A 12,636-nucleotide genomic window follows, 5' to 3' on the forward strand; every position below is an offset into this window, starting at 1 on the left:
TCGATCACTTACCATGGCTGGACAGCTTCTCAGCCACAGAGCCATGGATGGCACTGAGTGGGATGGTCTGGAAGCTCCTGGATTTTCTTTTCCGTCTCTCGCTCTGTGCGCTCAGCAAGACGACAAAGTCGGAGCAGACCTACCTGGCTGGAGAAGAAGAACATTGGTAGCCGAGAGATGAATAGTTGACCGGGGAATTCCGGATAAAGCACTTTACCTTCAGAAGGGCCTGTAATTCCCCCTCAGCGGAAACCCGGCGGGAAACTCCCCCCGCTACTGATGATTTCTTCCCCAATAGCACAGAAACATGCGGGATTGAATTAACTGCGTTCCTGCTTTGTTTCTACCGGGCCTCGCCAGAATTTAGGCCGAATTTGATGGACATCTGGTGGGAAAGGAAAAGGTCAAGGTGACATTCCTGCTCCATGCTTGTGCCCCCGGACTCGGATTCGGCTTCGCCTGCGCAACCTGACACGTGGCTTTCGTGGAATGTTTCGAGACGAGAAATCGATCAAGAAAAGACCCTCAGGCCGCTGTTTCATCGTCTCCGTGTTTCCTTCTGCTTACATTGAGTTTCGTGGTTTGAGAGACTGATAACTCGCAGCTTCCTCGATATTGACATGAACGCCAGAAGTGAGAATAAACGCAGGCAGAATCTTCCGACAGGGAGTCAAACGGCGACAGGGGAAAGCGAAACACAGTTTTCCTTGCCTATCTACCCTAACATTCCTCTACAGAACAGAATATAATTTCTAAACGTGTCTCTCAGAAGGATCTCTCCGATCCAATCCTCCCCGCTACAGTCCACCATGTCCGAAGTCACTTCCTCCCCCGAGTCGTCGCGTCTGCTGCGCGTCACCCTCGAGGGCGCCATCATGAGCGCCGTGTCCAACACCCTCGCTCAGATCCTAAGAGCCTATCGTGGTAGCGGCGGGCCGTACATCGATCCAGTCGCGCTCGTGCACTTTATCATTATCGCCGTCGTCACCACACCGCCGAACTACAAGTGGCAGTTAGCTCTGGAGAGGAATTTTCCCACGAATCCTGCAAGGGGCGACGAGGTCATGGACACGAGGGAGAAAAAGAAAGAGAAGAATGATAGCGCACCGAGCAAGAAGGAAAAGGAGCCTCTTTCCGTTACCAACACAATTGCCAAGTTTGTTCTGGATCAGACGATTGGGGCGTCGTTGAACACCATCTGGTTCATCATCATGATCAACTTGCTGCGGGGCGAGGGTCTGAGCTACATAATAGCCACCATTCAGAAGGTGAGTCTAAAATCCTCGGCGGTGTTGTTCCTCTTAGTGCAACAGGAATGAATGTCTGACCGGGTTGTTTCAGGACTTTTTCCCAATGCTCATCGCAGGCTACAAGTTCTGGCCCGTCGTCACACTCCTCAATCTCGTCGTGGTTCCTGTGGAACACAGGATGTTCGTCGGGGGTTTGGCAGGTTTGGCATGGGGTGTTTATGTTAGTCTCATGAACATCTGACGTCGATTCACGGGAAAACACTACTACTATGGGGGAAGTGTGTGTCGTGAATGGAAAGTAGCACACACCCGGCAATCCTGAATGAGTTTATGATCGACGAGTACCTAGTAATGCCTCGGGATGGATGGTTATGGTTGAGACGTTCGATTGGTACACGTTTGACAGAAACGTGTTGATTAAGGGCACATCCACAGGACCGTCCTGATGTTTATGTCCCAAGCACTCCCTTCCACTCCCCTCAGAGGGCATTTTCATTGGTATTTCCATGTCTTTGGTACGTATCGTGTCATGGGTCGTGGCATGCCGTGACATGTCATGCATGGCGCAGCGTAGGGCACAGACTCAAAGCGGAGATAGATGTATACAGAAAAAGACACAGATAGACGGATAGGTGGATATATGAATATACTTGTATTTATAGGATGTGAGAGTACAGAGACAGACAAGACTCAAGACTGTAAAGGCGGTATGTAACAGGCACGGTCCTCAGCCTCAGTCTGCAGCCTCGGGCGATCTCCACGCTGTACGGACGACAGACCAGGCTCTTCAAAATCCCCCTTCGCTCTCTTTTTGTTCGGCTCGGATCCCTCCATTTCTTTCCTATACCTGCCTTCCCCTGCCTCCTCCTGGACACCCACCCGCTCCGTGTCCGTCCGGGGCAGAGACCTCGGGGTGAGTTACAACTTGGAGGCCGTCCAAACAGGCTTCCTCTTCTCGCGGAACGCGGCCAACCCCTCTTTGGAGTTGGGACTCTCGTGCAGACCTCTCTTGAGTCGTTCGTCGACGAGCTGGAACCCGCGCTCGACGGAGCCGGTCTCCCAGGTCTCGCGGAGCGCGGTGCGGGTGACGATGATGGCGTCGGGCGAGATGTCTGCGATCTTCTGGGCGAGCTCGATGGCCTCGGGCACGCACGACTCGTGCGTCGCCGACACGCGGTTGACGACGTTGTACTGCACCGCTTCGGTGGCCGAGAGGACGCGGCCCGTCATCGACACCTCGGACGCGATGGGGAGGCCCGCGTTGCGCACCAGCCGGGGCAGGCCGCCCGCGCCGGCGTAGATGCCGCGCAGCGTCTCGGGGAGGCCAAAGGTGGCTTTGGGGGAGGCGACGATCAGGTCGCTTTTGGCAGTGAATCAGTATATGCATCTCTTGTGGTATGTGTGGGGGACAATGGGGTTTAGCTAGCCATGCTGATGGCAAAGAAAGGGACAAGATGGGACAAGTTAGGATGGCAGACGATAGATCATGCGTCTGTCCCCCTGTCTCCATGTTCCTTGGGTCCCTCGATCTTGGATCTTCAAGATATACGTGACAAAGGACCAAGAGGTCGGAAGTGGAACAGCACAGAAAACTCCGAGTGAGGATACTCGACAGGTGTAGCACCACCCAAAACAATCCAAACCATCCACCCATCCATGCAACCCAATCTCCGATCCACCACAAAAGCCAGAAACAGAACCCCCATTGACATCGGAAAAGAAAAGAAAATAGAAAGCATAACTCACCAATTGAGAACAATCTCAAACCCTCCACCCAAAGCATACCCATTAACCGCCGCGACGATGGGCTTCTTGCCCGTCCGACGACTGATGCCCGCAAACCCCGACGGCGGGTGCATAGCCAGGTACGGCTTCTCCTCGAGTTCCTTGGGATCGCGCTTCCCAAGCTCGATCAGGTCCTGACCGGCGCAGAAGGCCTTGGGCCCGGCACCCGTGATGATGGCCACGCGCAGGGTCGGCTCGCGGTCGAACCACTCAAAGACGCGGTGCATGTGCCAGTGCACGTGGAAGGGGATCGAGTTCATCTGCCGCACGCGGTTGATGGTCACGAGAAGGATGTTGGGCGTCGGGAACGAGAGGAGGACCGACTCGTTGGGCGGGGGAAGGGGGATCTCGGTTTTGGCCGTGGTGGGATACATTTTTACTCAGAGTCGCTTTTGCTTTTGGGTGTTGAGTCCTTGGGTAGAGAAAGAGCTGGGTTTCGGGGTCTCTTTGTACTTTCTTCGCCGTGCGGGAGAGCTGGTAGGAGTATGAGCGTGAGATGATCCCGGATGGGTTCCTGGTGGTGATGATCTCGAGGGGATAAGAAGAATCTGAGCTGGAAACTTGCTTACTTACTCGGCTGGTTTTACACTGACTCCCAAAAGAAAGAGAGGTTGTTTTTCTCGTTGAATCCAGGAAAAAAATAATAGTCATCACAAGGAGAGACTTCAACTCATCAGTCCCGTCGGCTCAGGTCCAGACTAAGATAACTCGGCGAGTGGATAAATTAGCCAGGAACCTCGGTTTCCCCCACACCCAACACACGCAAACAAGGCCACCAGAGGCTTTTTGCCAACCCAGCCTTTCCGAGGCATTCTTCATCCGAACTTCCCTCGCTATCGGGCTTGACCAATCACAATCACGGATAGCAATCTCCATCTTGGGGTACGGGGAGGATCTTGCGAAACTATCGCAGGTACTCGTACAGAATGCTTTAGAATGCCGTTTTGAGTAGTGCATGAAGTGTCTGGCTATAGAGTCATGACTCCGCCGGGTTCCTCCCTCAGACTCAGAATATGGAGCCCCCAACGGACGGATTGCCCGTGAGATATGTAGATGCTGTAGCTCGCAACTATTCGTATCCAAATGGAATGCTGTCCATCGCGCCACTTCTCTGCACACACTTCGCCGCAGCCTCGTTCGCCCTCGTGACGGCCTCACGAACGTTGAGATCATCCAGTTGAATGGCTTGCGCGAGATGCCGCGCAACCGCCGTGGCAAAGTATCCCACAAACGTGTCGCCGGCTCCCGTCGTGTCGACGACTCGGTCGACTTTCAAGGCCGGTAGCAGATCTCGGTCAAGTAAGTCGGGCGCCTCGAATGAATAGTACACCCCCTGCGACCCGAGCGTTACCACCACGATGGGTATTTTCGCCGTGCCGTGGAGGTAGCTCGTCAGTCGGTCGAGCTCCCCCTCGGTCATGAGCTCGTCCGGTCCGGAAACTCGAACGGTCTTCAGCTCCTCCACCGACGCAAAGAGCTGCCGGCACTCTGTCTCATTGACCACCAGCACAGCTAGGCCCTTGAGTGCATCCAGCGGCACTCCCGCCGGGAACATGGGCGCAGGGTTGAAAATGACACATGTCTTGCATTCCGTCGAGTTGAACCTCTCCAAGAGTCCCAGCACGGTTGAGCGAGGAACTTCACCCTGCATAACCACCACGTCCGGGTCGCCACCCTTTGTCGCCGTCTTGAAGACCTTATCCACGTCACGTACCTGCGCGTTGGCTCCTGGAACCACTAGGATCCTGTTTTCGCCGTTGGAGCCCTCGTCGACAATGATGGTCGCCGTCCCCGTCTGAACCCCTTCCATCTCCTCGACGCCAGCCGTGCTCACACCGCTCTTCTCCAACGTAGGTCTCAGGAGCGAGGCGTAGTAGGGATCATTAGCACCGACTGCGCCAATCATTTCGACCACGACATCTTGCGAGGACGGCGAAATGAATGCTGCTTTCCCACATGCGACCGCTTGATTTGACCCTTTGCCGCCCGGGTGGACTGTCATGGACGTCGCAGTCAGTGTTTCCCCAGGTCCTGGGACACGTGGAGTGCGTGTGACGAAGTCGATGTTCAAAGAGCCGATGACTCGTATCACCGGTCGCCGTGACATGTTGGTGCTCCTCTGAGTGTCGTAGTGTCACGGGCTCCGAATGATGGCAAGCAATCAAAGACCCTCGCTCGGGTTTTGGATCTCAGCGTCAGACTGCAGGAGAATTATTTGCTCGACGGAACGAAGTGCAACGGTGTAGGTATCAAAGAAGCCAAAACCCTTCTGCGAACGCGGCTTGTGACTTGATTCCTTTTGCCCATGAGAAGATTGAGACAACCTATAGCTAAGGGGAAAGGAAGGACAGCCAACTAGGTGATTTTCCTGCCTTTTTTCAACTCTGGACACTTGGCTTTTCTCGTGTCACCAACGGTCTTGGGACCGGCCGGTGCAGTGTCTCAAAGGAGTGAATATCCAAGGAGTTGAGTTCAGGCTTTTGGCTTACAAAGCTTTTGAACGAGGATCTGCTGTGAGTAAAGGAAAAAGGAGAAACAAGATGGCACGATAGCATCTACAGTGCTTCAGTACGTAGGTACGTACCAATGTGTGTAAGTAACGGGGAAACCAGACAGTCTCAGTCTGACAGCCTGACAAGGCCATCTTTCCCTCCTCTTCTACGGTAAAGACAAAATATGAACTCTGTCAGACGAGATTCTTTTTCCTTGTTTCCTTGTCTCAACTTGAGCCAATCGGCATGACGTGGAACATTCGCTCCTGATTGGCGGAAGCACGGCTGAAGATCGGTGTGTGCAAGTCACTCACTCGCAAAGTAAACTTGACCCTGTTGCCGGTTCGTGTCTGGTCTTTTCTTCTTTTATAATTTGTTTCCAAGTCGAAAGGACAGCGGCATTATGGACACCTGTACGAAACGACCTTGGAGAGCAAGATCGAGAGCCTTGAGCACACATTTAAATGTCCCCCAGCTGCTTGGACCGCCACACACAGAGTCATGATGTCAACACTTTGGTCCAATGGCTTTATGATATCCCGCATGTCGAATGACACGTCGCATCTTCCCTGACCTGATCCCTCTGAGGAGTTTGTCTAACAGTCTAGGTGGTCTTGTTCTCTAGCAAATAATGTCTCCATACATCGAGTCTTCTAGGACAACCATGCATCGAATTTCCATCCCAGAGGCTCCGATCACAGAAAATTACAAGGCGCATGCACCACCGGTTGGGTGTCAGCTGGAGAACTCTGGCGTGGTTCGGGTCACGTACGCTCCCACATCTGACGCACCACAGGGTACGGTAAAGGATGGTTGGGCAGAGAAACACCAGCATCAGACCGTAAGTCGTCTCCGTTCACCCACCTCGAGAAGACTTTGCTGAATGTCGGCTCAAACAGGTGCTGGAGCAACATTGTTCCTTCTTCGATCCTGATGGCGACGGAATCATTTGGCCCAGCGACACCTTCCGCACTTGTCGCTCGTTTGAATGGTCCATCCTCACCTCTCTGTTCTTCACCGGCTTCCTCCATTCTGTGCAATCGTATAACACAGTTCCTGGTTGGCTTCCTGATCCCTTTTTCAGACTATGGGTGAAAAATGCATACATGAACAAGCACGGCAGTGGGACAGGAACCTTTGATTCGGAGGGCCGCTATAGACCACAGCCATTGGAAGATTTCTTCTCCAAATTTGACCGAGATGGGAAGGGTGGTTTGACCAAGTGGGAGTTGTGGCACGGATTGAGGAGATCCAGGATGGCATTTGACTTCTTTGGCCAAGTTTCTGCCATGTTCGAATGGGGATTTGCCTGGGTCTTGATCTGGCCCGAAGACGGCGTCATGAGAAAGGAAGATGTAAGGAGACTGTTGGATGGAAGTCTGTATCATGAAAAGGTCATGGCATCGAAGACTTGTCTCAAATCACCGTCAGCTGGACCTGTGCAGAACGTGTCGTTAAAGATACAGTGATGTTGTCTGTAGGCAAGCAGAGCCCCCATAGAATTCTGATCCGTCTTCAAATGTCAACTTCATGTCTCAACAGTGACATATCACGATGACAAGACATAGCATTGTCCCAGTTTTGGTCCAAAGCGATTGGTGGAAGACCCACGTATAGCAGTTGTCCAGCCCTTCCGAGCGATAGTTGAACCCTTTACCTAAAATTGACTGGGACATGTTGAGCAGAAAACTGTTGACATGCAAGAGATCGAAATCGGAGAATCAAAACACACATCTCACCAGGCTCGTTGCACATGCACTTCCTTGCGTTTTACGTGCGTGTGTACATGCAGGAATTGTATCATATTGAGTCCACGTGGTCAGGATCAAAACCGGGCTCTCGCTGACACCCCTCCGTGGACACATGAACTTACCGACCTCGGGGTTCGGAAACCCCTCCATCAGGACATTGCCACGGTAGCTGATGACATATTTGAGGTAGTTGGTAGAGATCCCCGATGCCGCCGATGCAAGGGGAAATGACAGCCCAGTTCATCGTGGCTGGCGGCTGACATCCGGCTGTACGCTCAACTTCGTCTGTGGATTGTTTCGAGTTGCAAGTGCATCTGTACATCTGCAGTACGCGTACTGTGAGAGGAGGAGTAGATGAGTCAGGGGTTGAAAGCTGGCCATGTATCTATGCAGTGTCACTATTAGTGTATGCTGTGGTCAGAGCCTGCATCCTTCCTTCCACAAACACTTTGGCCGGGGATATTTCTGCTGAACAGATTTCGACAGCCTGGGTCTTTCTGGGAAATCCCTTTGCCCTGGCTCTTCATCTGAAGAGCAATGTAAGAGACGACCACATGTTTAGCAGCCCATCTTAACCCATGTGCTCGGGCGATTGATAATTTACGTTCTCACTTTCAAATGAGTACATGGCTTCTGTTGATTCGGGCTTCAAAATCGGTAACCGGCGTAATGCTGGGAAAGAATTGGGCCAAGTAAGATTAAGATGGCCTGAGCAGTTGGCTGCTGATATCCGAGCGTACCACATCGACTTCTATATTCGACCACCCACAGCGCAAACTCTGTCTCGTAGGGGAGTTGGAGGGCAAGCTGATACTAGGGAAGGGATTCAGGGGAAAAATCGAGACCAGTCTATTGGCGATGCAAGCGTGGTGCAGGGGAGAGTGGTAGGACAGCATATAATTGTCGGCATCTGAAGGCCAAGTTGTCGTTTCCAGCCTTCGCGGTGGTGCATGGTTGCACAATTCTGGCGCGCAAGCAATATTTTTCAAGCGGATATATTTGCGCCGACACTCTGATGTTGAGTGAGCAAGAGAACTCAAGTTGGCGCTAGGTCACTGAGACAAAAGACTAGGGTCTCCCGGGAGCAAAAGAACAGGAATGAATATGGGGGCTGGAATTTCCAACACAGCGATCCTCAAGTGTGATTTCCTATCTCTTCAGGTATGCGCCAGTTTGCGGTCGAATACCGTGTAAGACTTGTCCAAGGGGCGAAATGGTGGCGTACTGTTGGGGCACCGAAAGGGTGGAGGATAAGATGAACAGGACCGGTGTTAGCAATGGACTCTGGACGGGACACGTCAGCTCCATTCCTTCCTCGGTGCGATCGGCACTCGTGGGTGCGCAAGGATGGTCGCGATCACGACGAGGCTGAAGCGAGTGGAATGACACTCAAGCGTCCAGCTTGGATAGGAAGAGCGACAAGTGAGGGAAGCTGGCCTCGTGGATGTCAATTGGCAGTTCCCCAATCAAAACACATGGCGGGACAGTTCGAACATGTCCGTATCGTGACCTAGCTCCACCCTGCATGCCAGTGCGTTATCCATTTTCTTGTTGCAAGGAGATGAAACAAACCAGAGAGCCGCAGGGGAAATGTGCGCACGAGGAGTTCTCTGTAGCGAGGTCGGTGGGCAGCCCTGTCAGTTTAGGATGTAAATTTTGGCAGCCTCAGCCAATCGTTGATGGCCCAGATGCCCGATCTCCGGGGCGCAATTTGATAAGCGGCTACGCTCCACCAGCACACCGTGAGCCCCCTTTGGTGCCCGGCACCCCAATGGTGCTAGGGGCATCACCACTAGAAGCTGCAAGCGACTTTATTCTCCGACCAAACCCTGTCCACATGTCATTAAATCTTACCGAGGGGGATTTGTTTCAATCTGCCCATTCCAATTCGGCGAGTAACCGATATATTCGTATCTCAATTGCAGGCCCGTAGTGGCAGGGATGGCGAATAGACGTGCTCTACATACTCGCAGTCACAGATGGGAGCACGAGAGACGCCGTCAAGAGGTGCCCGGCTGAAATTCCAACTCGCCGCGTCTTGGTCGACCAGGACTCGGTAGTCGACATGTAAACCCTCACCCCCCATCCAGTCGTCGAGCAACCTCATTCCCTGCTCAGCAAGACGAGGGGGAGGGACGAGGCCCAGATGAAATTCCAAACAGGGACTCAGTTTGTAACCGTCCTCTTCTGTGTCTTCCCGTTCCTTCAAAAACCCACTCTCTTTCTTTCCTTGCCGCTGATCTTCTCTCTTGTCCTTTCCCTCTCGCAGAACCGTGCTCGTCCTCATCTTTTTCGCACCACTCTCTTCCTCTCATTCTCTGTTGCTCTTTGTGACTCTCGAGGCCAAGCCAATTTCGTGAGCCTCGGCGCTGGTACAGTGGTCGAGGATTGGAATATCGTTGTCTGTCACCCTGGTTGATTTGGGCGTTTCAGTCCAGATTGCCCGCCAGATCACCGCTGCGACAAATCTCCCACCCAACCTCCAAGGCTCTGTAGCTCCCCGCACTCGCCTGCACCCCAACCCGTATCGGGAATAGCCTAACAGTGGTTAGGCCATACTTGGTTAAGCTCCAGGTACCGACTGTGCAGCCAGCGTTACTTGCATCGGAGGCTCACGAGGCTAAGGTTATCCTTGTCCACGAGGTCCCTGTCGCCAGCAAGCTTGCAATTGGAGCAGGACCATCGTGGAGTCACTTTTCTTTGTGCTCTTCTTTCTCCGACTGGCCACAAGTCACAACAGAGGGACTAGCCTATTCCCAGCACGGAATCCAGACAAAACCCGCTTTGATCAAGGCCTTCACTAAATATACTCCCCTTGCGCTGTCGCCTTTATACCACTCCTTTCACCTCGATAACCTCGACGACTTTCACTTCTCGAATTCTGTCCTTCTTTCACCTCACCTCCAGTCCTTCATTAGGCCATCTGCCACCTTCCCTTCGTTATCCGTCCCTTGGTGCCCTCTTCACTCACTCGAGGCGCATTCAGTCGGACAGTCGCTCTTTTTCGACCACATTCAGCCACATTCCCCCATTGCCGCTCAAGCAGCGCAAACAGAAGCACCGTCAGTGACCGTGCCGGTTGGACTAGATCGTCCGTGCCCCTGTCAATTCAGCTCTTTGACCAGAGTTAACCATAAACAATACTACCTCACCTGGTGTGAAGAACTTGCATCAACAGAAGCACATTGCTCACGCAACCAACGGCAGAATCTCACTGCATATCACTCTGCACCCCGCCAGTACGACACTTTGTGCGTTTGAGATCTGTTGTTTCGTCCCAATCGAGACACATCCGAGTCCAACTGTCCTTCAGGTTACCAACGACCAATCAACCTTTATTCATCCATCGCTCAACATGAAGACCGTTGCACCTTTTGCCATTGCCGCCTTGTGCGCTGGTATGGCCGTTGCCTCTCCTCTCGACAAGCGCGATTATGTGACCGAGATCGATTTGTACACGGTGACCGTCACAGTCACTGGATACCCACCCACTGATACCCCTGCTGTCTCCTCGGGTAGCAGCTGGGGCAGCTGGGGCGCATGGCATGGCGGGAGCAGCGAGGACTGGAGTAGCGAGTCGCCTGCTCCTACCTCTGCGGCTCCTGCTGATACACCAGCCCCTTCTCCACCTCCATCTGAAGCTCCGGCTACAACATCCGATTCTTGGGCAGCCCCAGAAGCCTCGTCGACTCCTACTCAAGCAGCGCCCTCACCCGTCTCGACCGCGGTGTCTTCCGACTATCAGCAAGGAATTCTCGATTCGCACAACATGCATCGGGACAACGCATCTGTACCACATCTGAGCTGGAGTGATGAGATGGCTTCTATCGCTGCTCAAATCGCTGCCAGCTGTGTGTATGCTCATGACACTTCGACTGGTGGCGGTGGGTATGGCCAGAACATTGGTGCTGGTGCTCCTCCATCCGACATCCCCGCCATGATCACCAATGAGATGTATAATGGAGAGATCAACTTCTACCCATCATACGGCGGGGAGCCGGATATGAGCAACTTCGAAAAATGGGGCCATTACTCACAGATCGTGTGGAAATCAACCAGCTCTGTTGGCTGCGCAACTCAATATTGCCCCAATGGCCTGGCCAACACCGGTGGCAATGTTAGCCCTTATTTCACCGTCTGCAATTACAGCCCACCAGGTATGCACCCTTTTGCCAGTTTTTTGTCCCTAGGATATTGCGCTAACACATTCTGAACAGGGAATTTCGGTGGCGAATATGGTGCGAACGTCTTGCAACCCGGCGGCCTGCCAACCGTCACCTTATAAGTGGCGAGTCGTGTCTGCATGATCTAACGATTCATTGGATGATCTTCAAGCCCCAAGGACAAACCAATGACAATGATATTTTGTGCTCGGGTTCGGGAGAAATACATGTGCAGGAAGCATGGAGCGGGGTTTGCAAGCAGTGTGGGATTGTTTTCTTTTCTACAAGTCTGTTGCTTCACCATCTGAATGTTCCCATTTCGGAGTTTCATCGGATGAGCTGAACATCATGGCTGTTTCTTATCTTGATTCTTGACCACCAGGAGTGCGGCTTGAAGGACATTTTGAGGATGAGAGTAAACCCGGGAATTTTGTTCTGGAAAACGAGAAAGGCTCGAGTCTGTAGGATAGAGGCCCGAGCTGAAAAGCGTGTATCAACAGCGTTGACCAAATCTTCAACGGAGTCTGCTACTCGATCGTGACGCGCGTGGCGAAAGGCGACGGATTTGTCTCGGTTTTTATCCTCGCTTCGTCCTGGGACTGCCCACTAATTACTGCCGTTAGTATCGTCCCTTTCACCCATGCCACCATGACTGTATTTCCCCAGGTTTGGCTTGCGGAGAAACGGAAGTGCAGCTCACTCATTGTCGACACCGGAGGTCTACCCTTCGAGGGTGATTCTCATGACCCGGTTTTGTCGTTATCGATGCGCCTCCGATCATCCGTCAATTATTCCTTCAGCTGGCGAGAAGGGCGAAGGGTTGCAACATTGGGACGAAAACCACCGTTCTTCGTGCAAATGTTCTAGAAGCTCCGGGATTGCAAATCTTTTAAAGGGGATTCGAAGCCCAGATGACTGCAACTGGGGGGATTGGCATGCTTCGAAATCCAAATACGTCACAAAAGTTTTCTGGTCAAGTGGTGCTGGTATCCTTCAACCACCACCGCAGCTTCAAAGCCGCAAGAGTTCTTCCATACGTTTTATTCAGCTTCGACAAGTGTCGCATACAGACATAAAGTTCTCAGGCCTGATCCAGGCGCTTCGACTCCTGCTTGTCTCATCGCCCACCTCGGTTGAGTCGAACTGTCACGGCGCAGCAGATTCCCAGGCCCAGGCAGCTCGGGTTCTCAGACCA

General features: G+C 52.8%; 5 protein-coding genes across 5 annotated transcripts; 3 read left to right on the plus strand and 2 right to left on the minus strand.

Moving 5' to 3' along the window:
• Positions 1–809: 809 nt before the first annotated feature.
• On the plus strand, positions 810–1,491 carry Z517_06160 (uncharacterized protein; the record flags this gene model as incomplete). Its single annotated transcript, XM_013427902.1, has 2 exons — positions 810–1,268; positions 1,342–1,491. 2 exons carry the CDS (start codon positions 810–812, stop codon positions 1,489–1,491), a joined length of 609 nt encoding a protein of 202 aa, XP_013283356.1.
• A 677-nt stretch (positions 1,492–2,168) lies between these two features.
• Positions 2,169–3,409, minus strand: Z517_06161 (uncharacterized protein; the record flags this gene model as incomplete). Its single annotated transcript, XM_013427903.1, has 2 exons — positions 2,169–2,610; positions 2,997–3,409. 2 exons carry the CDS (start codon positions 3,407–3,409, stop codon positions 2,169–2,171), a joined length of 855 nt encoding a protein of 284 aa, XP_013283357.1.
• Positions 3,410–4,104: 695 nt separating this feature from the next.
• Positions 4,105–5,142, minus strand: Z517_06162 (ribokinase; the record flags this gene model as incomplete). Its single annotated transcript, XM_013427904.1, has 1 exon — positions 4,105–5,142. The coding sequence occupies one exon, from the start codon at positions 5,140–5,142 to the stop codon at positions 4,105–4,107; it is 1,038 nt and encodes a 345-aa protein (XP_013283358.1).
• A 1,016-nt stretch (positions 5,143–6,158) lies between these two features.
• On the plus strand, positions 6,159–6,996 carry Z517_06163 (uncharacterized protein; the record flags this gene model as incomplete). The annotated part of the gene is made up of 2 exons (XM_013427905.1): positions 6,159–6,368; positions 6,427–6,996. 2 exons carry the CDS (start codon positions 6,159–6,161, stop codon positions 6,994–6,996), a joined length of 780 nt encoding a protein of 259 aa, XP_013283359.1.
• A 3,637-nt stretch (positions 6,997–10,633) lies between these two features.
• Positions 10,634–11,563, plus strand: Z517_06164 (uncharacterized protein; the record flags this gene model as incomplete). The annotated part of the gene is made up of 2 exons (XM_013427906.1): positions 10,634–11,435; positions 11,496–11,563. 2 exons carry the CDS (start codon positions 10,634–10,636, stop codon positions 11,561–11,563), a joined length of 870 nt encoding a protein of 289 aa, XP_013283360.1.
• Positions 11,564–12,636: the final 1,073 nt, after the last annotated feature.

The sequence above is a fragment of the Fonsecaea pedrosoi genome, assembly GCF_000835455.1.
Source record: "Fonsecaea pedrosoi CBS 271.37 unplaced genomic scaffold supercont1.4, whole genome shotgun sequence".
NCBI lineage: Eukaryota > Fungi > Ascomycota > Eurotiomycetes > Chaetothyriales > Herpotrichiellaceae > Fonsecaea > Fonsecaea pedrosoi.